The sequence below is a fragment of the Bos indicus x Bos taurus genome, chromosome 8 (assembly GCF_003369695.1).
Source record: "Bos indicus x Bos taurus breed Angus x Brahman F1 hybrid chromosome 8, Bos_hybrid_MaternalHap_v2.0, whole genome shotgun sequence".
Classification (NCBI taxonomy): Eukaryota; Metazoa; Chordata; class Mammalia; order Artiodactyla; family Bovidae; genus Bos; species Bos indicus x Bos taurus.
The window spans coordinates 38967250-38994637 of NC_040083.1; the positions used below are offsets into that span (position 1 = coordinate 38967250).

General features: G+C 40.5%; 1 protein-coding gene across 1 annotated transcript in view; it reads right to left on the reverse strand.

Moving 5' to 3' along the window:
* Positions 1–27388, reverse strand: part of PDCD1LG2 (programmed cell death 1 ligand 2) — a 63156-nt gene that overhangs the window by 11772 nt on the left and 23996 nt on the right. The window contains exons 4-6 of the mRNA XM_027549336.1: positions 15104–15370; positions 6479–6616; positions 3207–3256 (exon numbers count right to left, since the gene is read on the reverse strand). Of these exons, the coding sequence (XP_027405137.1) occupies positions 3207–3256; positions 6479–6616; positions 15104–15370 (455 nt within the window). The remainder of the gene's footprint in view (positions 1–3206; positions 3257–6478; positions 6617–15103; positions 15371–27388) is intronic.

Here is a 27388-nt window from a genome sequence, read left to right on the forward strand (position 1 = left end):
CCAGAAACACATTTCAAGTTTTCTTGGCTGTCCAAACACTTGGCCCCAGAGCTATTCTCTTTCCATCCCTCAAATCAGTATTTCCATGTCCTGTTCCCTCTTCTTCCCAGGGGATATTATTCCAAATGTTAAATCAGTTCTCAATAAAGAGTTAATAACTGATGAGCAACTTTTTAGGGAAGAACTTAAAAAAAAAGCATCTACTGAAAATCTAACACATTTGTATCTGCTTTGACAAAACCATAATACATTATACTAAATAAAAATAATTTTTCCTTTAGTACTTTGCTAATGATCATCAACCAAGTTCTATATTTTATGCAGCTCTAAACATGATTAGAAAGACTTCAATCAATCTGAAAATAACTTTGAATGCAATCAAAACAAGTACTAATAGACCATAAAATAATGTCATGTACGTATGTACATGATAAAGATGAACAGAAATACAGATAAACACAGTTTTTTTTTAAAAATGAAAAACATCCCCTCCACATTTGTCATTAAATGGCCAAGGCCCTCAACTCTTCCCACCCTGCACCCAAGGCAGACATTATTCATCCTTCTATCACCACAATTTGCATCTTGAAACGGTCTCCCAAACTATCCTCATCTCTGCTCCAGGCATTCCCCGCACCTGACATGAGGCTTGTTTGCCCTCCTGGACTTGATTTAACTTTCTCAATTTACAGATGACAAAACTGAAGCACAGAGAAGAGGCAGATCTTACCTAAGATTATGTAGCTAGATCACAGAAAAATTTAAATCTAAATTGTCTTGAATTTTAATTGTGACCTCTTTAAATAGATATTTCAGGTATAAAATAAAGAGAATAATGTAATGAACATCCATATATCCACTACTCATTCAGGAGGTTAAATTTGATGTTTACCATTTCCATGCTATTTTTGTACTTCTTTTGTACTTTGTACATATGACTGTTTCCCATATACAGTACTTAAGGTTGTTTGCATGTTTCTGAACTTTCTGTCATTGGTAATATGCTATCTATGCCTTTCTGCATCTATCTTTCCTCTCAAAATTATATTGTTCAGATTTATTCATCTCAAAAATACATCTGGTTTTGGTGCTTTCATTTTAATTATTGTCTAGTTTTCTTATTCATCTTTTCTCTTTTTGATTCATATTTGATTATTTCTAATTTGTCGCTGTTATAGGTAATAGTACCAGGCACATTCCTATCTGTATCTTCTATATATATATAGAACTAAGATACCAGTTCTATATATAGAACTGGTCCTGACCTCTTACTACTCTCAGGTAAGTGTCAAGGAGGAGTGAGGGAGGAAGAGGAGAAGCATCACTTTCACCTCCCTGACTCTTCCTTCCTCCAGGTTAAAAGGTAGAGAGTGTGAGTAAATAATTGTGGAGGGGCAGTGGTTTGGGCAGGGGATGGAGAAAATGAATCCCATTTATTTAATTTTCCTTTTGATCAAGATAGTTACTTTATTTTGAATTTCAGACAACCATTAAAAGAGAGTGTGAGATTTCTCTGTTTATAAAGGAGCTCTACTGGTTAAAAATGACTGTGACACCCTCACTGTATAACTGCAATATTCAGACCATGTGGCAGGTCACAGGAGAGACATTTAGGTTGGCAGCAAGCTGTTGAGTAATCAGTTCCTCAAATAGGTGTTTCTGCCTTCATTACTCAGATTCTAAACTCTTCCCTTACAATATTATGTTTCTAGGAAAAGATTTGAAAACTGATCGACAGGCTCAATTAACCTACAGGCATGTTTTGTTTAGTTTGTTTGCTATTTGAAATACTTTCAGCTAGCATTTAATAATTAAGATATTTTATATATAAATCCGGATTTCTTCTCTGGCAATGTAAGGCTAGTGCTAAACTGACAGGGAAAATGCTCTCCAATTTGTCAAAATCCCTCCCCTCCCCCACTCCCTATTTGGTTAGGGACAGTTTTTACTCATTTCATCACTGGCCCAATAGGCATCTGAGTTTATTACTTCTGTGCTCAAGTTTTGCACTATTTCTTCCTTATGCTGAGCAGCTGAAGGAATCACTTATTCAAACATTTTGACCTCATGAAATTCAGCAAATATTGGGCCTCTTTCATGGGAACTCACCTGGAGGCCAAGGAGATCAATTTATAGGAATACAGGATTTTTGTTTCCCAAGAAACAAATGTTTGTATCAGAACTTGCAGTGTTGATCTGAAAGTTGTCTCATGATTCAGAAAAGCTCAGGCAATGGGATATCAAGCACAGCCAGCTTAGGCTGCATTTCTTCTCTGGCACTGGGTCCAGGAATGAGTCTATAGCAAAAGGATATATTTTCAAGAATCTCTTTCAGGGAAGTGGTGGAGACAGGGAGGGTGCAGGAGCCTCTTTTCATTTCATTCTTTTAAGTCATATTTTGTGCTTATGAACTGCCATGTGTGATAGATAAGCCAAATGCAGACCCTGGTATTTGAAGGTTTTCTAGGGTTATTTTCATAATCAGTGTCCCTGGAATCTGGGGAATATATTCAAAAGAATTCAAAAATAAACACTTCTTAATATTCTGAGCAGCTGATAATACATAGTTATTTAGAAATGTCTACGAATTGCCTATCATTATTGTGGTAAACTCATAATGTCATGTGTGATACCATATGATCCCTAGATTTCAGGCAAAGGAAGCTTTCCCAAGAGAGCCAGAAATACCCATTTTACTATGTGACCTAGAGCCGTGGATCTCCAACAGATCACTTCCCCAGTGTCTATGCTTTCCATCCTATGAAGCTAAATGGTTTCAATCTCATGAAGAGACTTCTACATCTCCAGAAATACCCTTAACCCACAACCCACAGTGACTTAACGACTACTGCAAAAATCCCAGCTGCTGACTGTGTCACAGTAAACTATCTTCCTTTTGCTGTTAAATTTAACCATGTTTCTAATTTGAGCCCAGATGTCCCGTGCATTATCTTCTAGGAGTGCTTAGGAATATAAACAGACTAAAGGCTATATAGTTGTTCTCTGGCTATTCAACTGACACCATCTTTATTTTCCGAGAAAGGTATGGAACAATGCAGGATTGCAAGAGAAACTAAATGCCACTTAGCAGGAAGATTCTGCCCAGGCTATTTGCCCTTGGTGCCACAAAGCAGAGGTTTTATTTCTTAATTTAATCTGGGAGAGAAGAGAAGGTGAAAAAGAAAAGAAAAATCATGATTACTCACAGCTCTGTCCACTTCTCTCCTTACCATGGTGGCAGATCTTTTTGTTGAATCTGAAAAAGAAAAATTCCAGGGGTGGGTTAAGATTAACAAGGAAACTGTTCTGTTTATAGGTGAAATAATGGCAGAACAAAAAGTAAATCCAAATAAATCCACATAGAGAAGCATAAATTTCCACCGTGGTTTGAGACCTCAGGCTGGATACAAACTAAAACCATACTCTTAGGAGAAAATTGTGAAGAAAGAAGGCCTCGGCTTACTTCCCATTCCCTTGTCTGCCCAGGCCCCCAGGTCCTCAGAGGCTGAGGGACTGCTAATTTGGGTATTTAGCCCAGGAAATACCTCTGAAATTCTCTCTCCCTGTTCTACTTTAGTCTTGAATACCACTTCTGTCCTGTCTTCCCTACACAGAGCAGAAGGTCTAATCAATAAATCTGTACTAAGGTGTAATTGACTGATACTGGTTCAAAGTAACTTTGGGAGCAGAAACACAAGTTCACAAGACTGGTTGCTGCTCATCATTGTTTCCCTGGCTTTATCTCTTTATCAAGCCCTGATTTCACACATTCCCTCTTATTCTGATTTTCTTACAAGGTTCAATACCCATGTGCTGCAGTTGCTTGGGTTCCTGAACTCAGCCCATCCCTAATCTGCTTTTGTTCTGCATGTCAGCTTCTTAATAACTCCTTTGTATCCATCTTGACCTTGGCCCAGATTTAGAGGGCTTCTATCCAGCATTATAATCTCCTCCAAGAGCATTTGTATTTGAAAGGGGTCAATGGCTAAGCTATAGGAATTGCCCTTGAATGTTGGAGATTCAGTGAAGGACTCTTAACTCCTGGGGTCAGTGCTGTCATTCTCTGTGATTCTCATGCAAACATTAGTCAATATATTTGGGCTTTGGTTTAAATCTCTGCAAAGCTCTGGCTCGGTCTTTTAGGGCAAAATGTGGTGCACAGGCTAGTACTGGTGGGCGAGTTGATTATTAACAGTCCACAATGAGATAGGTATAGAAATAAAGTGCAAACACTAGAAATTTTTATAGTAATTCTTCTAATATGTTAGGTTTTTTATGATCATATTTATTGAAATATCATATTATGTTTATTAAATCCAATAGAAATTAGAAATACTTCTCTATCCCATACAGTAGCTACTAGCCCCATGTGACTGTTGAACACTTACAATATGTGAGCACTTAAAATATGACCCAGAACTTGAATTTTTGTTTAATTTAAATAACCACATATGACCATGTAGTATAGAGCAGGTTAGCATACATATCTGCATATCAGAGGTTCAAAGTCTAAAATTTTATTGAACAATTTTGTTGTATATGCCAGGTAATGTTTTAGACACTGGACATATACTGATGAAAATGAGAAACCATAGTCCTTGAATTCATGTGTACTTGTATACTCCCTTCTAAGAGAGCAGATCCCAAAGCACAAGAGTTACAGAGGGCTATTACGTAGCAATGGTGATTTCACTTTAGTTTATTAAAAAATAAATCACTTGAAAATGTATTCACTTAACTCTTATTAGTAACAAATCTCTCCCACTCTAGTTGGTGCCTGAGACTCACACCCAACTTGGTGCTACTTACATTTGAAATTGGGATGAGGGATGAGGGGAAGACTTCTTTTCTCCATTCTATCTTTAAGAAATGTGGCTCTACTTCATTTTCTCAGAGAGTAAGGATAAAAAATCTGCTGCTCATTTATGAGGTGCCTAATGGGTTCTCAGGCCCCAAGCCTGGAACCTTGGTTATAAAATGCTTCTGAGGGGTATACATGAGGGAAGTACTAGAGGAATGCAGGACTTTGCTGGTGGTTCAGTGGTTAAGAATCTGCCTGCCAGTGCAAGGGACAGGTTTCTGATCCCTGGCCCGGGAAGATCCCACATGCTGCATAGCAACTAAGCCCGCATGCCACAACTATTGAAACCCACACGCTCTAGAGCCTGTGCTCCACAGCAAATGCCACCACAATGAGAAGCCCATGCACTGCAACTAGAGTAGCCCCTGCTTGTCACAACCAGAGAAAGCCCATGCAGCAACGACAACCCAGTGCAGCCAAAAAAAGAAAAAGAATACAGAAAATAAGGTCCTGATGAGGTGCATCTGTCATGACTCTCTGAAGTCACAGATTTTCAGAAGTGATTCTGTTTAGTCCATGATTTTTTGGGCAAGACCCTAAAATTCCTCTACTTCCATTCTTTCTCCCTATCCCATTTTTTCTCCTTTCCTCCCTCCCTTATTCCCTTCCTCCTTCCTCCCCAAACCCCCTCTTTCTTTTGACAACAGTTCGTGGATCTTGGATTCTACAGTAGAGGGTTTGTGGTTACTACCCAAGCTAATGCACACGTAGGTCAACGGACAAATAGATGATGACAATATTTCATGGCAGATGAGAATATAGAAGTTAGATTGTAAATGTAGGATAACAATCACTGAAAAGCCCCCCAGTCCTCAAATAGTGACCACTTCAAATTCTTAGTGAATTATTCCTAGCTGCTATTTCCTTTTCTATAGGCTGTGTATAGATCTTGGGAGGAGGCTCACTGGGTGCTGTGTAGGAAAGGACCTGTTTAGGAAAGCACCAGATGGGCTTGCAGGTATTCTGGCCTGGGTTCAAACACCACAGGCATGCTCTGCCTCACTGTCACAGAGGAATGGGAATAGGCTGGTGAGCCTGTGATGGGCTGAGGAGGGAGCTGCTGGAAGATCTCAGGGTACCACCAGTCAGGTGCTTTCCCTACACCAGATGGCCTCACACTTCTTTCCTTTCCTTACCCAACCAGAAGATTCAGATTCCTGTGGGGAAGAGGACAGCTCAGCCCAGCTCAGACCCAGAATGGGCAAAGGAGGAATGAGAACTAAAGGAGTCCTCATGAAGGATCCTGCCATCCTCCCACCAGTGAACTCTGACTGCACAACCATCCGCATTGCCCAAATAACACTGATCTCATGAGGCTGATGACACTTCTTGGCTCAGAGAACAAAGCAAACCATTTCAGCTACAGGAATGAAGCACTCATTCAAAAATATTCAGTTTTTTAATTTTTACTTTTATCAATATTTTTATTCAAAAAAAAATTGTATCTTACTGAAGACCACAGGCATTTTCTCCTGGGAAATAATCATCAGGACAAGCCCCAAGAAACTCATGAGCCCTGAGTGGACACAGTATGAAGCTACAAGTCAGTGGGGCCAAACAGGGCCTCACACTGCAGACACCCAGTCTACTTGGTCACCATGAATAAAACTCACTTACCTTCTCCAGAATACAACTTCTGGCAGAGTCGTTTTCTTAGGGCTACCACTGTGGCTATGAATATGGGAGCAACGATGAGGGAGAGAATGAAAACATGAAGCAGTGAAGATGAAGGGATCTTGGGGTCTTCCAGAGGACCTGGCAGAAAGAAAAAGCACCAGAATCCCACTGTATGGTAACTCAGAGGCAAACCAACAGTGCAGCCAAGTGAGTTATAACCAACACGGCCAACTTGCATTGAGCGTTTACTCCATGCCAGGTGTTTTTCTATGAATGCTGTGTCTATATGAATGACGTCTGTATCAGCTTCTTTACTCTTCATGACCACTTTATGAGGCAGGCTGTACTATAACTCTCATTTTATTGATGAAGAAAGTGAGGCACAGAGACCTAGCACACCTTCCTAAAATTACACATTAAGTGACATAGCTGAGATATAGTCCAGGCTGCCCGATTCCACATTCCATGTTTTTCACCAGTCTTATATACCTACTGTATTATGTTCTCTTTCTTTCTCTTCTTTCTTCCTCTCTCCCTTCCTTCCTTCTCCTTCCTTTCCTTCTTTTTCTTCCTTCCTTCCTTGCTGTTTCTCCTTCATCATCTCTCTTTTTACAGTAGGATAGTCCCTCAGCCCGAATATGTCTCCCCTTCCACTATCAAGCATTCATGATGCTTAGAATATATCTGATCAGTTATTCAACCTCTAGGATTAAGAGGATCCTTTTGAAAAAACAGAATATCGTATCTTAATGTGAATCATTACAGCTAGCCATTTTCCTTTTCTCAGGGAATCAAGGTCTGGCACTGAGGAAGAGATGAGTTTAGTAGAGAGGTGGATGAGAAGAGTAAGTTTGGAGGCTGGGGAAAGCCTTTTAAAGGAATGCTCTGGTTGGAATGAGGGCTCCAGACTGACCAAGGACAGGCCTGGATGGGGGTTCACTACAGGGAGATGGAAGCATACTCAAGTAAACTGTGCCCTTTCCAACAGGCTGAATTTTGCCTTATGGAGTAACTCATAAAGAATAAACATAACAGGGAATTCCCTGGCTGTTCAGTGGTTGGGTGTCTGCACTCTCACTGCTGACGGCCTGGGCACGGCCAAAAAAAGAATAAGTGTCATAGCCTGGTCCTGGAAAAGTCTGCCAAAACTGCTCTTGAGGAAGGGCTCAGTCCTGCCCTGTCTTCCCCTTCTCCCATCATAGTGCTATCTGAGAACCACAGACAGTTTTAGCTAAGAAGAGACTAGGTGTCATTTAATTTGAGGCACTCATCTTAGAGTTGAGGAAGTAAGGCTCCAAGATCTAAGGTCATCACTGCTAATGGGCTGGTGGCTCAGTGGTAAAGAATCCATTTGCCAAGTAGGAGACGCCGGTTTGATTCCTGGATTGGGAAGATCCCCTGGAGAAGGAAACGGCAACCCATTCCAATATTCTTGCTTGGGAAATCCCTTGGACAGAGGAGCCTGGTGGGTTGAAGTCCACGGGGTCACAAAGGGACGGACAAGACTTAGTGACTGAGCACACATGCACACATCAGTGCTAAGTAAGTGGCCAAACCAGGACTGCAAACACAGATCTGTCTGATCCAAAGCTCAGGCCCCACAGGTATTTGTCTCTAAGTTTAAGATTGTAGTGAACATAAAGATAAAAAGCATTAAGAAGTTTGCTTCATCTAAACGTTGGGTAATCCATATTTAAAATTTTTAATTGAGGTATAATTGTCATATAACATACTAGTTTCAGGCATATACCATAACGATTTAATATTTGTATACACTGTGAGTTATCACCACAATATATCTAGCTAACAGCCCTTATCACGCATAACCCAGAGTAACTAATGTTTTCTTAGAAGTGCTTACTAGGGCTTCCCAGGTGGTGCAGTGGTAAAGAATCTGCAGGTTCAATCCCTGGATTGGGAATATCCCCTGGAATAGGAAATGGCAACCCATTTCAGTATTCTTGCCTGGAAAACTCTGTGGATGGAGGAGCCTGATGGGTTATAGTCCATGGGGTTGCAAAGAGTTGGACACAATTGAGCGACTGAGCACACACACACAGGAAGTGCTTATTAAGTATTTGCTGCATATAGCACCATAAGTCAAGGAGTTCTTACTGTCCCCATAGCAGGAGATGTCCTTACCTCAGTGCCTTTATGCAAACCCTTGTCCTGTAAGGTTCCCTCATAGTTCCTTCCAAACACAAATTCTACTTATTCTTAAAGATTTTCTAATGCTGAACATGCAATAAGACCTCAGTCTGCTTAGAATATAAGTACATGAAATTACAAAGATTTTTGCAAAGTCATCTCTGAATCCCCTAGAGGCAAGCACCAGCTACAAGAAAGGTGTCAATAAGGATTTGCTGGACTGAATTGACTATCTGTCCATCTAGTCTACCTTGCCCAATCTTTCTTATCATTAGTTAAATCTTGTGACAGACTGCTAAATCCATTCTCTGTTTCTTCTCTAGTATTAGCTAGGTGTTAGCTGGACACATGGTTTTGCTGAGACTACATGTCTAAGCCTTCCCTGCAGTTAGGTATGGCCAGCCATGTGAACTAAGTTCAGGACTAGAGAATGGGTTTTTTTTGTGTCTTGGCCTTCAAACACTGGGTATATTTTTTTTCTTTCTGTGGGCTGAAACATGAATGTAGCAGTGACCTAGTTTTGACAGTTCAACAGGGTAACATCCTGGAGAGTGCCAGAGCAATGGAAAGAATCTAGATTACTGAATTACTATATAGAATACAGCAACTTACCTGCTCTGACCCACCTTCTATCTCTGAATGTGACATCAGAGAGAAGTATACTCCTGCTTTAAGCTACTATATTTCGAGTCCTCTTAGCCTAAATCCTAATGCATATTATTCTAGACTGTTTTATAACAATTGCATGCTACTTAACAATGAGATGTCCTGATGTGATGGGAAAAATATTGGATCTGTTCTTATCTACAGTCTCATGCACTTATAAGGAAACCAGGCTTCTTGCTGGACAAACCATGGTTTTTTTTTTTTTTTCCTGTATCTATCCTTTTTAACTGCTAAGGACTTTACATATTTCATTTAATCCTCATGATAACTCTATTAGGTATCTACTATTATTTTTCCCTATTCTACAGATGAGAGGCTGAGTTCTAGGGTGGCTCAGTCATATGTTCATGTTCTCAAAGCTAGGAGGTAGCAGAGAGAGGATTTGAAATTCTAGTCCACCTGACCTCAGAGCCCGTGCTCCTGAGCACTGCCAGAGAGTCACCTCCAAGTCTCCTGGGAGAGCTTCTCTGCCAGCCCTACAAGGGTCTTGTTATAGTTATTTCCTGTGCTCCCATCTCATTATATTTCCTAATGAAAACGCATCACTGGCTGAGTGGAAGGAACCCTGTTTCAAAAGGAAAATGGTGTCACTGCTCCTTAATTTCTGATTGAAAATTAGGATGTTCAGTCATCTATTCTGGAGCTACTGGAGCACCTCCCACCCCAGACTCTCACTGCTCTATGTGTTTTATTCATTGACTTTTAAAGAAGTATGTGTGGGTCACAGAAGTCAGCAGTGAGAAGCCAATTAATGAGAAAGGGCACAGTCATAAGACAACTTAAAAATGTCTTTGAGAAATAGAAGCAAGGAATCCATGGGAGGATGTGTGACTTTGGTCATTTTGTTACCGGTATTTGTATCACAAACTAGGCAACCATTTGTACCATACAGACTGGCAGCTGGGATGATAGGACTGGGGTAGTCCAAGAGTAAGTCTCCAAGTCATTAATCTCACATTTACTGAGCACTTACCATGGGCAGAGCACTCACCATGGGCAGAGCACTCAGGTTTTGCTTTAGTTTGGATATAAAGAAGACTCATGTGAACAATTAAAATGCATTGAAAATAAAAGAGCAATGAAAGAGAAAAGACAAGCACAGTAGCAGGCAAACAAAGAAATAGGTCTTAGGAAGTGAGATGAGGGAAAGATACCTTGTACTCTGGAGTTACCTGAACTACCCTGAGAGCTGGTGAAGACAATGAAGAATGATATTTTGTGTGGAAGAAACTGCCTGAGGAAAGAAGTCATGGTGACCAGAGAGGTGCAAGTAGGTTCAGAGAGTACAGGGTGAGGAAAGGATACTACTTGGAGCGGAGGATCCATGACTGGGGGCAGGATGAATATAGAGCTGAGAGCGACTCTCAACTCAGAGAATCTAACTGCACAAAGATTCCTCCATCTCCCTGCTGGCTGCATTCATGAGCGATATCCTAGGAGCTCCCAAGCTCTGATGCAGACCCCACAGGTACCTCCACAATTATTGACTCTACTATTAGGTCTCTCCCATGGAGAGAAGGGCCAGCTTACTTCATTCTTAACTTCTCACTGCTTTAAGGCTTCTAGACAAATGGTCAGTCTGCCTGTCCACCTCTCTACTATGAAGAGAAAAATACTGATGTAATCAGTGATGACAAGGGTAGGTTGTAGTTATTTCCAAATTCTTCTTATCCAGGCCCTTGTTTCCCAGTGAAGATCCTTATGTAAGTGTCACTCTAGAAAACCACATTTCATCCAATATTGGCCAACATTCAACCAGACAGAAAATTCTACATAACAAAGGAAAGTTGACTAAACAATTCTTGGAAAAAACTAATTCCCCTGGGATTATTAATATTTGAGTCTGTGGAGCTCTGGTACAAATTAGTTATAGCTCAGTTTCTATAAGGTGACAAGTCTGGTGGTCTTAGTTGTGATAAAAGGAGATGTAGAGAATGTTGAAAGGTCAACTTGCCTAATTCATTATTTTCACTTAAAGTTGGTCCTCAAAATGGTACACTTATAATGTCTTCATTTCTGTCCATATCCTTAGCATGAATCCTCTCTTTGCCTTCTCACTTCATCATAATAACTTAGAAAGAAGCTGGGCTAACTTTAGTGTTGGAATTGTGTAGTGAAGTGTGGGGAGATGGGGAAATGGGGATTTGGAATGACAATGGAGCTGGCTGCCTCTAAAACTATATCAGGGAGGATTTTATTTTCTAGAAAAAAAATGCTAGGAAATTAATGATGAGATAGGCACTGAGTCATTTCAAAGTTCTCTGACTGGCCTGTGGATCAGTGCCAGTCCATGACAAAATTTAATTTGAGATAGAGCAGGTATCTCTGGTGCCCCAACTCATATTCTGTCTGTCCCATGTGATTTCAGCCATGGCTCAATGTGGCTGAATGATGGATGGTTCTGTGCAGGTTCTAACTCACTTCTCCCTGACAGCCATGCCTCAACAGTGTGCTGCTTTTGTGCCAGGGCTTCCCCAGTGCTGAGGGTTGTTTCCTCTCATCACTTTTTCCAGTGACCTACTTGTAGAGTCTTTGCTTCTCCTATCCACAAATTTAGGTTGCCCTGGATTAAAATTCCAGTTCCCTAGTGGCCAATACTTCTACCAAGGATGCTGTGTACCAAGGGACATGTTCTACCGCATGTAAAGTTATAGCTACTGCCTAGTCAACTTGAGCTCTATCCACCGTCAGACCAGCGGGCAAAGCAAAGAATAATAATACTGGTAGAGGAACTGATCTTGATTCCCACGTTGTTGCTGTTCAGTCTCAGTTGTATTTGACTCTTTGTAATCCCGTGGACTGCAGCACGTCAGGCTTTCCTGTCCTTCTCCCAGAGCTTACTCAAACTCATGTCCATTAAGTCAGTGATGCCATCCAACCATCTCATCCTGTCATCCCCTTCTCCTCCTGCCTTCAATCTTTCCCAGCATCAGGGCCTTTTCTAATGAGTCAGTTCTTCACATCACGTGGCCAAAGTATTGGAGCTTCAGCATCAGGCCTTCCAATGAATATTCAGGATTGATTTCCTTTAGGATTGACTGGTTTGATCTCCTTGCAGTCCAAGGGACTCTCAAGATCTTTTCCAACACCACAGTTCAAAAGCATCAGTTCTTTAGTGCTCAGCCTTCTTTATAGTCCAACTCCCACATCCATACATAACTGCTGAAAAAACCATAGCTTTGACTCTACGGAACTTTGTTGGCAAAGTAATGGTTCCCATGAAGAATTCCAATGCTGCTACACAATGGAGGCAGGGAAGACTGTCTGGAACTCAGGGATCCACTGATTCTCTGAGTCTTGTAACTTCCATACCCAGTGATAACAATGAAAAGGCAATTGCAACAACTGCAGTCTGCTGAGGATGAGGGGACTAAGGGCTCAGGTTTCCCAGTGTTGAAAGTCTGAGTCACCCCCATACCCCTCCTTCCCTCCACCCTCCAGGCAAACAAACTATTCCATCTGAAATGCTGAGTGAGGGAAAGCTAGAATGTATGCTGATGAGAGAGATGACAAATATCAACTATGGCTTGGGATCAGTTGCAGCAGTAGAAACTGTAACTTGTTTCATGAACTCTGGTATATGTATCTTGTGCAGCGATAGTAGCTACTTCCCTGCCCAAAGGCTCGGAGACAGTAGTTAGAATACAGGGCATGAAGGGACAGACTTGAGCAGTGCAAGGGATTGACTACTGTCATCCTGCCTCACTTTCTCTCAGCCTCTCTTCTGAGTTTAGCCACATATTGGGTAGAATTCTGGGTGGGCCTAAACTCACTTCATGGTCAGTGACTCCCTCAGGTGGACACTTGCTTTCTGCCCTGAAATGACTTTGATGCCATAGATGCTGGGAGAGCTCTCTCAGCCCACATGCATGCATAGCTCACAGCAGAAGGAAATTATACTCCTGGGGACAACTGCTCACCACTGGGGGTGAAAGCAAAAGATTAGTCCTTCAGTCTGAAGCTCTTTGAGTTAACATTTTAGGAGATGATCTATACACTTCTCACGAGGTTCTTGAGTATTTCAGCTTCTACTGTTCATGCCAACTATTGGAATAATGCACCCTTCTATTTTCTCTTCCTTCTTTCCTGTCTTAATTTTTGAACATCTCACTTCTGCCCCTTTGGGTCAATACCTAAATGCCTGCATGCCACACAAGTCCTCATCATAAGCCCTTTTATCTAACTAAGATAGAGAGTAAATAGTGGAATATAATGATAATATATCAAATCTTCTGTAAAGTCAAATTTAATCACTACTAAGGACTGTCTTTGTTCTGAAATTATATCCCTTATTGGTAAGATAGCAGAATAATGGCTCCTCTTAAAGATGTCCATGTTCTGAAACCTATGAATGCATCATCCTACATAACAAAGGATTGTGCAGATGTGGTTATATTAAGGACCTTGAAATGGGAAAACTATCCTGAATTATCAGGTTGAGGTATGTATTGGAGGGGCATCTAATGTAATCACAAGGGTCCTTAAGAGGTAGAAGACAGAGGCAAGAGAGTTAAAGAAAGAGATGTGATGACAGAAGCAGAAATCTAATGCTGGTTTTGGAGGTGGAAAGAAAGGCCATGAGCCAAGGGATGGAGGTAGCCTCCCAAAAGTGGAGAAATCCAGAAAATGAATTCTCTCTTAGAGCCTCTACAATCCCAGGACAACTTGATTTGAGCCCAGTAAAGCTCTTTTCAGAATTTTGACCTCCAGAAGTGTGAGCTAATAAATTTGTGTTGTCTAAAGCCCACAGTGGGGACTTCCCTGGTGTTCCAATGCTAAAAAATCCACCTTGCAATGCAGGGATATGGGTTTGATTCCTGGTCAGGGAACTAAGATTCTACATATCCTGGGGCAACTAAGCCTGTGCGCCACAACTAGAGAGTCCATGCATTGCAAGGAAAGATCTGCATGCCACAACTAAGGCCTGACATGGCTAAATAAATAAATAAAATTCTTAAAAAAAATAAAGCCCATGATGGTTGTGGAACAATAGGAGACTTATGCCTCTGCAAAAAAATGACTTGTCTTATAAAATGATTATGATACTAAATGTTAGCTGATACTAAATGACCTAATACTAAATGTTAGCTGCTCTTATTTGTCAAATGAATGTTCTTAGCAGATAAAAAATTAGCAGACTATGAGAACTGTTATAAATTTTACTGATGCATGAAGTTCTAAAGTATAGGATTCGGCATAGCCAGAGAAGTCTATAAGCGATTTTTTTAAAGAGGTCAGTTTTCCTGGAAAACTCTAAAACCACTTGGCTGGCAGAAAAGCCAGCAAAGTAATATTTATACTGCTGACACATGGCATTATGCCTGAATCAAAGTGATCAGTCTTTATGCTGGGTATTTTCAGTTTCTTCTTTGGGTCCATTCATTGCACTCTAACACTCTATTCTAAGCTCTGAGAGGCTGACCTTATGAACATATCAGAGGACTTCCTTGTTCTCTGACCTCACCTGCGTTCTGGCAGTGGGAGACTCCAGCAGGAGACTGGAGGGTGGGAGAACAAGGTTGGGGCATCTGTTCATCACCTTCTATTCTTGGGAGTGGCCGCAGCTGGCAGTACCCCTGTACTGGAGGCCCCAGGTCCCTCTTCCAGGTTCCAGCAGCCTCTCCTGGAGGCAAGGGCGGTACAGCTCCACGACTTTTGAAGTCCCAGGTGCCCTATCCTACTTTTAGTAGTTTCTCTAAACCTTAATCATTCCCTTTATTACAGTCTTCTCAGGTTATTCATTCTGACTGTGTCATCCATTTCTTGCCTGAACCCTGATTGGTAGAGCTAGGAAGTGTGGGCAGCTCTTACCTTGGACAATGGTGGCTGAAGTGAGTTCCTTCACATTGGCATTCCAGAACACACAGCTGAAATTCCTGCCAGGGTGTGGCTTTAGGCGCAGAACACTGGTAACCTGGTAGAGGCCTTCAGAGGTCTTGGTGTGGCTGGTGTTGGTAGGAATACTGATGTTTGGCCAAGACACTTCTGCCAGGGGATAGCCTTCAGCTTGGCAGGTGAGCTCTACCTCATCTGTCCCTGGGACCTTGAGGTGGCGAGTGTTTATTTTCTTATAGGAAGCTGGGACAAAAAAAAAAAAAATGAAGAAATAAGTCTCTCGTTTCTGACTCCTATAGATCCCTGTACTTAATGTCATATGAAATAAATTATCATTATCAATATTAAATAAAAATGGTTTTAACTTTTAAAACATTTCCTGTGTCCCAGATATCATGCTCTTTTACATCACTGAATAATTTAATTTTTACAACAAAAGAGCATCATCAATATTCCCAATTTTTGTTGAAGGTAACTGAGGCTAGAGAGGTTTATTTCACTCTAAGATACAGAGTTATTAACTGGTGGAGCCAATTATGCACAATCGAGGCTTGATTTCAAATCTCAGTGGTGCTTTATCCTATCACAATCTGTGGCTGTAAATTATCTCACAGTCAGAGATTGGAGGAAAAAAAGACGATGGATAAACAAAATCATTAGATAACCCCTACATCCCACTTTATTTAGTATTTTCTAACATCTTCAGGAGGAAACTTTATTTCCACTTCCCCCTTTCTTCTTTCTTCTTCAAGATTCGGAGGAGAGAAAAATGAAGACCTAGACACCTGTGGGAGGTCAGATTCATTGCCATCTTGGCCCCCGTTGGTTTCATCTGGATTTGGGTTTTTTGTGTTGTTTGTTTGCTTTTGCTTGCAGTTTCCTTTCTTATCTCTGGACCTTTTAATGGAAAGATTTATGTTTACTCCTGCTGAAGGTGGGGGTTGATGAGTTTTGAGCAAAGACCTAGAGCAGCTCTGACAACACTTTGAAGATGAAATGAGTTAATACATGTAAAGTGTTCAGAAAGGGCAAATATGGTAAAATAATGCTCAAAATTCTCCAAGCCAGGCCTCAGCAATATGTGAACTGTGACCTTCCAGATGTTCAAGCTGGTTTTAGAAGAGGAAGAGGAACCAGAGATCAAATTGCCAACACCTGCTGGATCATCAAAAAAGCAAGAGAGTTCCAGAAAAACATCTATTTCTGCTTTATTGACTATGCCAAAGCCTTTGACAGTGTGGATCACAATAAACTGTGGAAAATTCTGAAAGAGATGGGAATACCAGACCACCTGATCTGCCTCTTGAGAAATTTGTATGCAGGTCAGGAAGCAACAGTTAGAACTGGACATGGAACAACAGACTGGTTCCAAATCCTGAAAGAAGTACGCCAAGGCTGTATATTGTCACCCTGCTTATTTAACTTATATGCAGAGTACATCATGAGAAATGCTGGGCTGGAAGAAGCACAAGCTGGAATCAAGGTTGCTGGGAGAAATATCAATCACCTCATATATGCAGATGACACCACCCTTATGGCAGAAAGTGAAGAGGAACTCAAAAGCCTCTTGATGAAAGTGAAGGAGGAGAGTGAAAAAGTAGGCTGAAAGCTCAACATTCAGAAAATGAAGATCATGGCATCCAGTCCCATCACTTCATGGGAAATAGATGGGGAAACAGTGGAAACAGTGTCAGACTTTATTTTTGGGGGCTCCAAAATCACTGCAGATGGTGATTGCGGCCATGAAATTAAAAGACGCTTACTCTTTGGAAGTAAAGTTATGACCAACCTAGATAGCATATTGAAAAGCAGAGACATTACTTTGCCAACAAAGGTCCGTCTAGTGAAGGCTATGGTTTTTCCAGTGGTCATGTATGGATGTGAGAGTTGGACTGTGAAGAAAGCTGAGCACTGAAGAATTGATGCTTTTGAACTGTGGTGTGAAGAAGACTCTTGAGAGTCCCTTGGACTGCAAAGAGATCCAACCAGTCCATCCTAAAGGAGATCAGTCCTGGGTGTTCATTGGAAGAACTGATGCTGAAGCTGAAACTCCAATACTTTGGCTACCTCATGGGAAGAGTTGACTCATTGGAAAAGACCCTGATGCTGGGAGGGATTGAGGGCAGGAGGAGAAGGGGACGACAGAGGATGAGATGGCTGGATGACATCACCAACCTGATTGACATGAGTTTGGGTAAACTCTGGGAGTTGGTGATGGACAGGGAGGCCTGGCGTGCTGTAGTTCATGGGGTTGCAAAGAGTCGGACATGACTGAGCAACTGAACTGAACTGAACAGCAGGTACATGATAAGTGCTATTATTTTTTAAAGACCTAGATTATGTCTATAAATATTCAAGAATACAGTATATTTATTAGTTATTTCTCCTCTCTAACACCCCACACATGCACACACATGCACATATGCACACACACGTGCATGCACACACATACACACACACCATTCTGTGCAGTGGATGCTGAATGAATTAACCAGACATTCTTCCCTGTCCTCTGGAAAACTGAGATCTAAAATAGATACAAGTGACACTGAGAGCACCAGGAAGACACAAGGACAAATTGTCCAACTGTTTCAGACTATAGCTAAAAATAAATGTTAGCCACATATGCAAGCACAAGGGAATGCAAAAAGTAACCTCTTGATTTTTGGTGAAAGGAAGAGAGGGTGGGCACTAGCTTTCAATGGCTAGCCTTTAAGAAATAGAATTTTGATACCATCTTTGAAGTAAAGACATATATACGGCCCACATATGAATAAACATTTTTTTCTTAAATTTTTGGGAGGAGTATAAATGAGTACAAATGGTGAAAAGTGATTTTTCTACTAAAATAATGGTAACAGCCACATGGAAAACATCAAGTATGTATGACTTACTAAGTGTTTTCTAGGTACTGAGTTCATGTTCCACACTTTTACATTCTGTGGAGGTGGAAGGAATATTCAAGCCCCTTTCCACAACTTTTGCCTTTTGAGAGCCTTCCTTGTGTGTCTCTATGTTATGAGTTGCTAATTTGATTGTGTTAGTCACTCAGTCGTCTCTGACTCTTTGCTACCCCATTAACTGTAGCCTGTCACATTCCCCTGTCCCTGGAATTCTTCAGGAAAGAATACTGGAGTGCATAACCCCTTCTCCAGAGAATCTTTCCCACCCAGGGATTGAACCTGGATCTTCTGCTTCACTCACTTGGTCATGGGTCACCAGAGAGCAGGATGACTGTACCTCGAAGAGCTGTTTATAACCTGTGGCCTTTTCTTGAAGTTCTCTGTTCCATGCCACTAAGCATACTTGGTCAGGCCTGCTGGGCTGCCTGCCTCAAAAAGCTCTCACATTTTCCTCACTCACACTAGTCCAGCTTTTGTTTGTGGCTGAGTGGTGGGGCAGATTTTCTTATCTATGAGGCTGGATGGATGAGTGACTTCAGGGTCTGATTGCAAATCTGGACTCAGTTTAAGACCAGGGAACAAGAAACCAGAAGTCCCTATTCTGAGTCATGTTCTCCAGTGCAGATTATAAGAGAAGGCTCAATGTAGGGAGAGGCAAAAGGAAAAAAAATATGTGTTAATCCAGTTATTATTTTAAAAACTGGAGCTCATTTCCCATTTGGCTACTAATTACTCTGGGTATATCTCACTTAGTCAAGAACTTAGAGACAACTGGGGTGAGTAGCTCTAAACCTGACTCCATCACCTTAATATACCTCTTCTCACTTAAACTGTCCTACACTATTGGTGGGAATGTAAATTGCTATAGTCATGATGGAGAACAGGATAGAGGATCCTTAAAGCAGAATTACCATATGATCCAGCAATCCCACCCATGGGCATATATCCAGAAAAGATGAAAACTCTAATTTGAAAAAATATATGCATTGCAATGTTCACTACAGTACTATTTACAATTGCCAAGATATGGAAGGAATATAAATGTTCATTGGCAGATGAATTGGTAAAGAAATAAGATGTGGTGTATGTGTGTGTTCAGTTCAGTTCAGTTGCTCAGTCATGCCTGACTCTTTGTGACCCATGGACTGCGAAGCACACCAGACTTCCCTGTCTATCACCAACTCCTGGAGCTTGCTCAAACCCATGTCCATTGAGTTGGTGATGCCATCCAACCATCTCATCCTCTGTCATCCCCTTCTCCTCCTGCCTTCAATCTTTCCCAGCAGCAGGGTCTTTTCCAATGAGTCAGTTCTTCACATCAGGTGGCCAAAGTACTGGAGTTTCAGCTTCGGCATCAGTCCTTCCAAAGAATACTCAGGACTGCTTTCCTTTAGGATTGACAGGTTGGACCTCCTTGCAGCCCAAGGGATTCTCAAAAATCTTCTCCAACACCAAGTTCAAAAGCATCAATTCTTTGGTGCTCAGCTTTCTTTATAGTCCTCCTCTCACATCCATACATGACTACTGGAAAAACCATAGCTCTGACTAGACGGATCAGTGTTGGCAAAGTAATGTCTCTGCTATTTAATACGCTATCTAGGTTGGTTGTAGCGTTCCTTCCAAGGAACAAGAGTCTTTTAATTTCATGGCTGCAATCACAATCTGTAGTGATTTTGGAGACCAAGAAAATAAAAAGTCTGTCACTGTTTCCACTGTTTCCTCATCTATTTGCCATGAAGTGATGGGACCGGATGCCATGATCTTAGTTTCTTGAATGTTGAGTTTTAAGCCAACCTTTTCACTCTCCTCTTTCACTTTCATCAGAAGTCTCTTCAGTTCCTCTTCATTTTCTGCCATAACGGTGGTCATCTGTATATGTGAGGTTATTGATATTTCTCCCAGCAATCTTGATTCCAGATTGTGCTTCATCCAGCCCAGCATGATGTACTCTGCATATAAGTTAAATAAGCAGGGTGACCATACACAGTCTTGATGTACTCCTTTCCCAATTCGGAACCAGTTGTTCCATGTCTTGTTCTAACTGTTGCTTCTTGATCTGCATATAGATTTCTCAGGAGGCAGGTAAGGTGGTCTGGTATTTCCATCTCTTTAAAACTTTTCCACAGATTGTTGTGATCTACACAGTTAAAGGCTTTGGTGTAATCAATAAAGCAGGAGTAGATGTTTTTCTGAAAAACTCTTGCTTTTTCTATGATCCAATGGATGTTGGCAATTTGATCTTTGTTTTCTCTGCCTTTTCTAAATCCAGCTTGAACATCTGGAAGTTCACAGTTCATGTACTGTTGAAGCCTGGCTTGGAGAATTTTTAGCATTACTTTGCTAGCGTGTGAAAGTGAAAGTGAAGTCGCTCAGTCGTGTCTGACTCTTTGCGACCCCATGGACCGTAACCCACCAGGCTTCTCCATCTATGGGATTTTCCACGCAAGAATACTGGAGTGGGTTGCCATTTCCTTCTCCAGGAGATCTTCCTGACCCAGGGATTGAGCCCGGGTCTCCCGCATTGTAGGCAGACGCTTTACTGTCTGAGCCATGAGTGCAATTGTGCAGTAGTTTGAACATTCTTTAGCATTGCCCTTGTTCAGGATTAGAATGAAAATTGATCTTTTCCAGTCCTGTGGCCATGGCTGAGTTTTCCAAGTTTGCTGGCATATTGAGTTTTCCAAAGTTCTGGCGTACGTAGCACTTTCACAGCATCATCTTTTAGGATTTGAAACAGCTCAACTGCAATTTCATCACCTTCATTAGTTTTGTTCATAGAGATGCTTCCTAAGGCCCAGTTGAATTTACATTCCAGGACGTCTGGCTCTAGGTGAGCGATCATACCATCCTGATTATCTGGGTCATGAAGATCTTTTTTGTATAGTTCTTCTGTGTATTCTTCCCACTTCTTCTCAATATCTTCTGCTTCTGTTAGGTCCATACCATTTCTGTCCTTTATCGAGCCCATCTTTGCATGAAATGTTCCCTTGGTATCTCTAATTTTCTTGAAGAGATCTCTAGTCTTTCCCATTCTGTTGTTTTCCTCTATTTCTTTGCATTGATCACTGAGGAAGGCTTTCTTATCTGTCCTTGCTATTCTTTGGAACTCTGCATTCAAATGGATATACCTTCCCTTTTCTCCTTTGCCTTTCATTTCTCTTCTTATCCCTGCTATTTGTAAGGCATCCTCAGACAACCATTTTGCCTTTTTGCATTTCTTTTTCTTGGGGATGGTCTTGATCAATGCCTCCTGTACCATGTCACAAACCTCCGTCCATAGTTCTTCAGGCACTCTTTCTATCAGATCTAATCCCTTCAATCTATTTATCACTTCCACTGTATGATCATAAGGACTTTGATTTAGGTCATACCTGAATGGTCAAGTGGTTTTCCTTTCTTCAATTTCAGTCTGAATTTGGCAATAAGGAGTTCATGATCTGAGCCACAGTCTGCTCCTGGTCTTGTTTTTGCTGACTGTATAGAGCTTCTCCATCTTTGGCTTCAAAGAATATAGTCAATCTGACTTCACTATTGACCATCTGGTAATGTCCATGTGTAGAGTTTTCTCTTATGTTGTTGGAAGAGGGTGTTTGCTATGACCACTGCGTTCTCTTGGCAAAACTCTGTTAGCTTTTCCCTACTTCATTTTGCACTCCAAGGCCAAAGTGTGTGTGTGTGTATAAAATATAACTCAGCCATAAAAAACAATGAAATAAAATTTAAATTAAAAAAAAACAATGAAATGATGTCATTTGCAGTAACTTGGATGAAACTAGAGATTAGCATACTAATTGAAATAAGTCAAAGACAAATATCATGATATCACTTATATGTGGGATCTAAAAATATGATACAAATGAATTTATTTACAAAACAGAAGTAGATTCATAGACATAGAAAACAAAGTTATGGTTACTATAGGGGGATGGGGCAGAGGGATAATTTAGGAGTTTGGGATTAATAGATACACACTGCTGCTGCTGCTGTTTAGTTGCTAATTCATGTCTGACTCTTTACGACCCCATGGACTATAGCCTTCCAGGCCCCTCTGTCCATGGGATTTCCCAGGCAAGAATACTGGAGTGGGTTGACATGTCCTTCTCCAGGGGCTCTTTCCAACCCAGAGATCAAATTCATGTCTCCTGTATTGGTAAGCGGATTCTTTACCACTGAGCCACTTGGGGAGCCCTAGATATACACTGCTGCTGCTGCTGCTGCTGCTAAGTGGCTTCAGTAGTGTCCGACTCTGTATGACCCCATAGACGGCAGCCCACCAGGCTCCTCCGTCCACAGGACTCCCCAGGCAAGAATACTGGAGTGGGTTGCCGTTTCCTTCTCCGCAGATATACACTACTATATATAAAATAGACGAACTACAAATAGTTACTGTATAGCACAGGAAATTATATTCAAAATATGTAATAACCTATAATGGAAAAGAATTGGGAAAAGAATATATATATATACACCACATATCTATATATATACATATATACATACACATAAAACTGAATCACACACAAAACTAACATAACATTGTAAATCAACTATTCGTCAATGAAAAAATAAAATACATTTTTTTAAAAAGAACGAGCAAGGTCTGAGGGAGAGGCATGAGCCCACATCCTTCATTTACATAACATTAAAGAAGTCTCCCCATCTTATTTGGGAAGTGGGTAAAAACACATCATTATCAGCAACACACAATGGGGAAGCTGGTCGCAGGGGTGATATTCTTAGGAAAATATGAGTAAATTTTAGAATTTTAGAGGTGGCAGTGATCTTAAAATTCAATTAGTCCAACTTCCTGCTCAACAAAAAGTATCTTCTCCAGCAGCTTTGCTAGATGACTATCTTGAATGTTTCACATGCACTTGGAAACAATGTATATTCTGTAGTTGTTGGGCTTGAGTTTTATATAAGTCAATGAAAATGGCTAATGCTGTTCTACTCTCTTGTTTTCTTTTTGGATATTCTACCAGTTATAATAGAGATGAGTTGAAATCTCCAAATATGATTATGGATCAGTTTATTTCTCCTTTTAGGTCTGTCAAATTTTGTTTTATACACTTTGAAGCTATATGGTTAGATGTATATACATTTAGGATTGTTATATCTTCTTGCTGAATTGATTTTTTTCTATCATTATGAAATGTCCCTTTTTCTCTTTAATAATATTTTTTTTTCCTTGATATTGGTAACCTGCTAGATAACTAACTTTTGGTTAAATACACTTACGTATGGAAGCTCCTACTTCCAGAATTAGTCCTTGCAGTGATTAGACAATAAGAAAGTTAAACTTTCATTGGGAAGATTATCTTGACACCAAGTCAAATTTTGCCTCATGGTAGCTTTAACCCATTGGTACTTACTTGTCTGGTTTAGCAAAACAACACATGGTAAGCATACTAGTTAAGAACATGGGCCTTAGAGTCCAAAAGTTTTGACTAGACTTCAGTGCTGCTTACATAACCTGTCAAGCCTTAAGCCTCATTAGTAAAATAAGCACAGTATTACTTATCCTTAACTGTAGTGTTAGAATGATAAATGAGTTAGGTACCTAGAACGTATTAAATAGTCAATTAGTACTGGTAATTATTATCTCTTCCTGCTTTCACTAATTGCTGACTTGCCTCACTATTCTCTATTTGGCTTCTCAGTTTGTTTCATTAAAAGATTTACTACTTTCTGATTTCAGTTTCCACTGGTTTAAATGCTTTCTATTATTCTGCTATTTCTGACTATATGATTCAAATGTTACTGGCAACTTTAGCATTTCTGAAATAAAGTTGCCAGTAACATTTGAATCATATAGTATATGATATTATTATATTATAGCACTATATTATCTACTGTACATAGTATTATCTGCTTTATCATCATAATGACCATAACTAAGGTGGAAAAAAATGTAGTTTTAAATGCCTTAAATTTAAAGAGTCCTGGCAGGTTTCTAGCAGTCATTAAAAGAAATATTTTAGGACTGCTCTCAATTGGTCTGTTAAATGACCTGGAGAGGAACATCAGGTTAAACAGTCTGTAATTTCCAGGAGCTTTCCCACCCCTCAAAATTCAGGATATTGTTTTCTTAACTCAGGCTTTCCTTATTCCCTTCTGTTTCCCCAGGGAGAAAAGACAGAGCAGAGATTTAGCCTCATTACTAAGTTATTTTAGCAAATGCTTTTTTTTCTGGGTCTAGAAGCTAAATGTACAGACATCATTTCACTACGAAGATGTTTCTCTTGGGCTATCTCCTCCCTATGCTGTTTGTCTTCCCCTTCTTAGGGTGAGGGCTGTTTCTCTCTATGATGCCTTATTCCTCCACTTTTTGATGAAGTTGTACTCTATCCTGGGCCTTTCTGTTGATTTAAAGAAATTCTGCCAAGCCTTAGCCTGCTCAGGCCTTCAGGATGGTTTGGCCCTTCTATTCTTAGCTTCTGCTCTATGTCTGTCTGGGATCCATGCACAGGCCGGTTCTCAGCCACTGTGCTCAATCCCTTGCTTCTCAGGGCTGCTGTGCTCTCCTCTTCCATCATGCTGCTTGGCCTTCCTCTGACAGATATCTAATCTTGGGTTGCAACCTGGCATTTCAAAAACTGCAGCCTTCTGTTACTTTTATAAACTCTTTAGCCATGCTATCTGGTGTTTTTTTTCCTGTCCTTATGAAATCAATCCTCTTTTCACCATACTTATTATGAACTGTTGTCCAGACATCAAAGAAAATATTATAAATCTATTTTCAAGTATATGCCAAAAATTAGGCATTTTAAAGACAAACACATCCTCCCTCTAGTCTTGTTCTATTTAAGTGCACCCTAACTGGGGTCTCAGATCTCCCCTGTTTCTTTCAGAGACCCCCAATTAGGGCAGAATATCCTTAGGTGCTTAACTTCAACCTCCTTTTTTTTTTCCCTTTTTGCTTGCATTCCTCCTAAAACAATTGTGATGTAGTGTGCTCCCTCTCACATATTTATTAAGTTTATTCTTGGAATATTTCATAGGTTTCTATATTGGAAAAATATATAATGTTTAGCATTTTATGAACACATATTTTCATTAAGGCATTTCACTCATTCACAAATGTATCCAACATCACCTTGATATCCAAGAAGGTGTCTTTAATACACACCACCATCCACTGAAAAATACAGGGCTTCCCTGGTGGTCCAGTGGTTAAGAATCCTCCTTGCAATGCAGGGGACACCCGTTTGACCCCTGGTCTGTGAAGATCCCCCATGCGGCAGAGCAACTAAGCCTGTGAGCCACAACTACTGAAGCCCATGTGCCTTGAACCTGTGCTCCACAGTAAGAGAAGCCACTGCAATGAGAAGCCCACACACCACAACTAGAGAAAGTCCACATATGGCAACAAAGATCCAGTGCAGCCAATAAATAATAAATAAATATATTCATAAAAAAATAAAAATAAATGGTCAGAACTTTTCTTTCTATTAATATTCCTTAAATATCAGTTCCCATTCCACTTCTACAGAATTTTATCCTAATGCAACATGTTTGATCACTCCTTTGGTGGTTATCCTTTTGTTTCTTTGCAATAACAAAAATGAATAGCTATTGAAATTAAATTTTTTTCTTGTGACAATGAGGCTTTAAGTGTTCAAATTTTTCTTCAGCATTGAGGTCTAGTTTCCATTATTATCAGCACATGTAAAATCAAAACAAATATTATGAATATTGACAATTATTAAACTTAAGAAAAGTTTACTGGAAAGGTATCTCTTAATGGTATGGATGGGATTCTCATTTTCTATCTGTGCATGAGGACACAAATGACTTAAAAGTTGGAATGAGACAATCTTCAGAATCAATTCTATTTCTGTTTTTCATTTTTTTGTAGCTATAAGTGCTAAGGAATCATGCTCATATGAATAAATAGGTGGGCATGGAAGGAGTTCAGTTATAGTAATATTTCATTCTTTGAAAGCCTTATGATTTATATAACAAAAGTATTTCTTTTTTTATTAGCTATTAACTGTATTAGGGACTCCTTCAATTTTTCTGAAAACAGAGAATTTGATACTTCCTGGTTTGCTGAAGGATTTGTTAGTCATTACAATTTGGTAAGATATCAATATTTCCAGTCATTCTTTTGTTTGGCACTATGGAAGTTTTTACACCTCGGAGCAAAGCACTATATTCATGATGGGTGAGAGGTAGGCTTTATATGAAGTGGGTAAAGCAAAATTAAAAGAGGAAGTGTTTTAGGGGAACCCCAAGAGCCTTGCCTGGAAGACACATTCTCAGGCACAGTCAATTTAGGGAAAGAGTATTTGAGGAAGATGAAAATCTAGAAACTAATTTCCTAAAACTGTCTATGTGTATGCATCCCATAGAAGGTCTTTGTGATCCCATATAGTCTAGCTGGACAATCATTAAAGGTATAAGGGATTAATAATTAATTAATTAAGGTTTGAGTCATCCTGTCAAGTCATCCCTGATCTAGGTGAGGAAGCAGGCAGAGTGCCTTTCCATGGATGAGGGACACCCCTCAGCCAGAGCAAGAAAGACTGGGACTGGTATCAAATTGCCCAAAGACCCTACATGCATTAAAGCATGCCCACAAAGATCAACAAACACGGGGCAGTGATTTTGGGGTGTAGATATCCAAGGACACTAGGAGATCATGAGGATGTTGAGCTCTCTCTCCAACCATTGATTAAACTCAGACTAATGTCAATGTCTGGAGCTCCTCCCAGCTGATTGTAGAAAATGCAGTAAAGGTAGAAGGAGGTTACATCCAGGCTCAGGGCTTTCTTGATGATTCACTGTTAGTTGATGTGTAAGAGGGCACTATCCTTGCGGGAACTGAGGGTCTTTGAACCAAATCTCTGGACACCCACCATATGCCAGGCATCATGCTCAGTTTTTTACGTTATCTCTTTTAATTTTTACAGTAATCTTATGTGGTAGATGCTACTATTGCTGCTGCTACTGCTAAGTCACGTCAGTTGTGTCCGACTCTGTGCGACCCCATAGACAGCAGCCCACCAGGCTCCCCCATCCCTGGGATTCTCCAGGCAAGAACACTGGAGTGGGTTGCCATTTCCTTCTCCAATGCATGAAAGTGAAAATGAAAGTGAAGTCGTTCAGTCATGTCCGACTCTTAGCGACCCCGTGGACTGCAGCCTATCAGGTTTCTCCGTCCATGGGATTTTCCCATGAGGTGGGGTGCCATTGCCTTCTCCAGCTACTATTGCTATTCTTTTATAAATAAGAAAAATTCCGATTATGATAACCTCATATATTCAGATGACACCACCCTTATGGCAGAAAGCAAAGAAGAACTAAACAGCCTCTTGATGAAAGTGAAAGGAGAGTGAGAAAGTTGGCTTAAAAG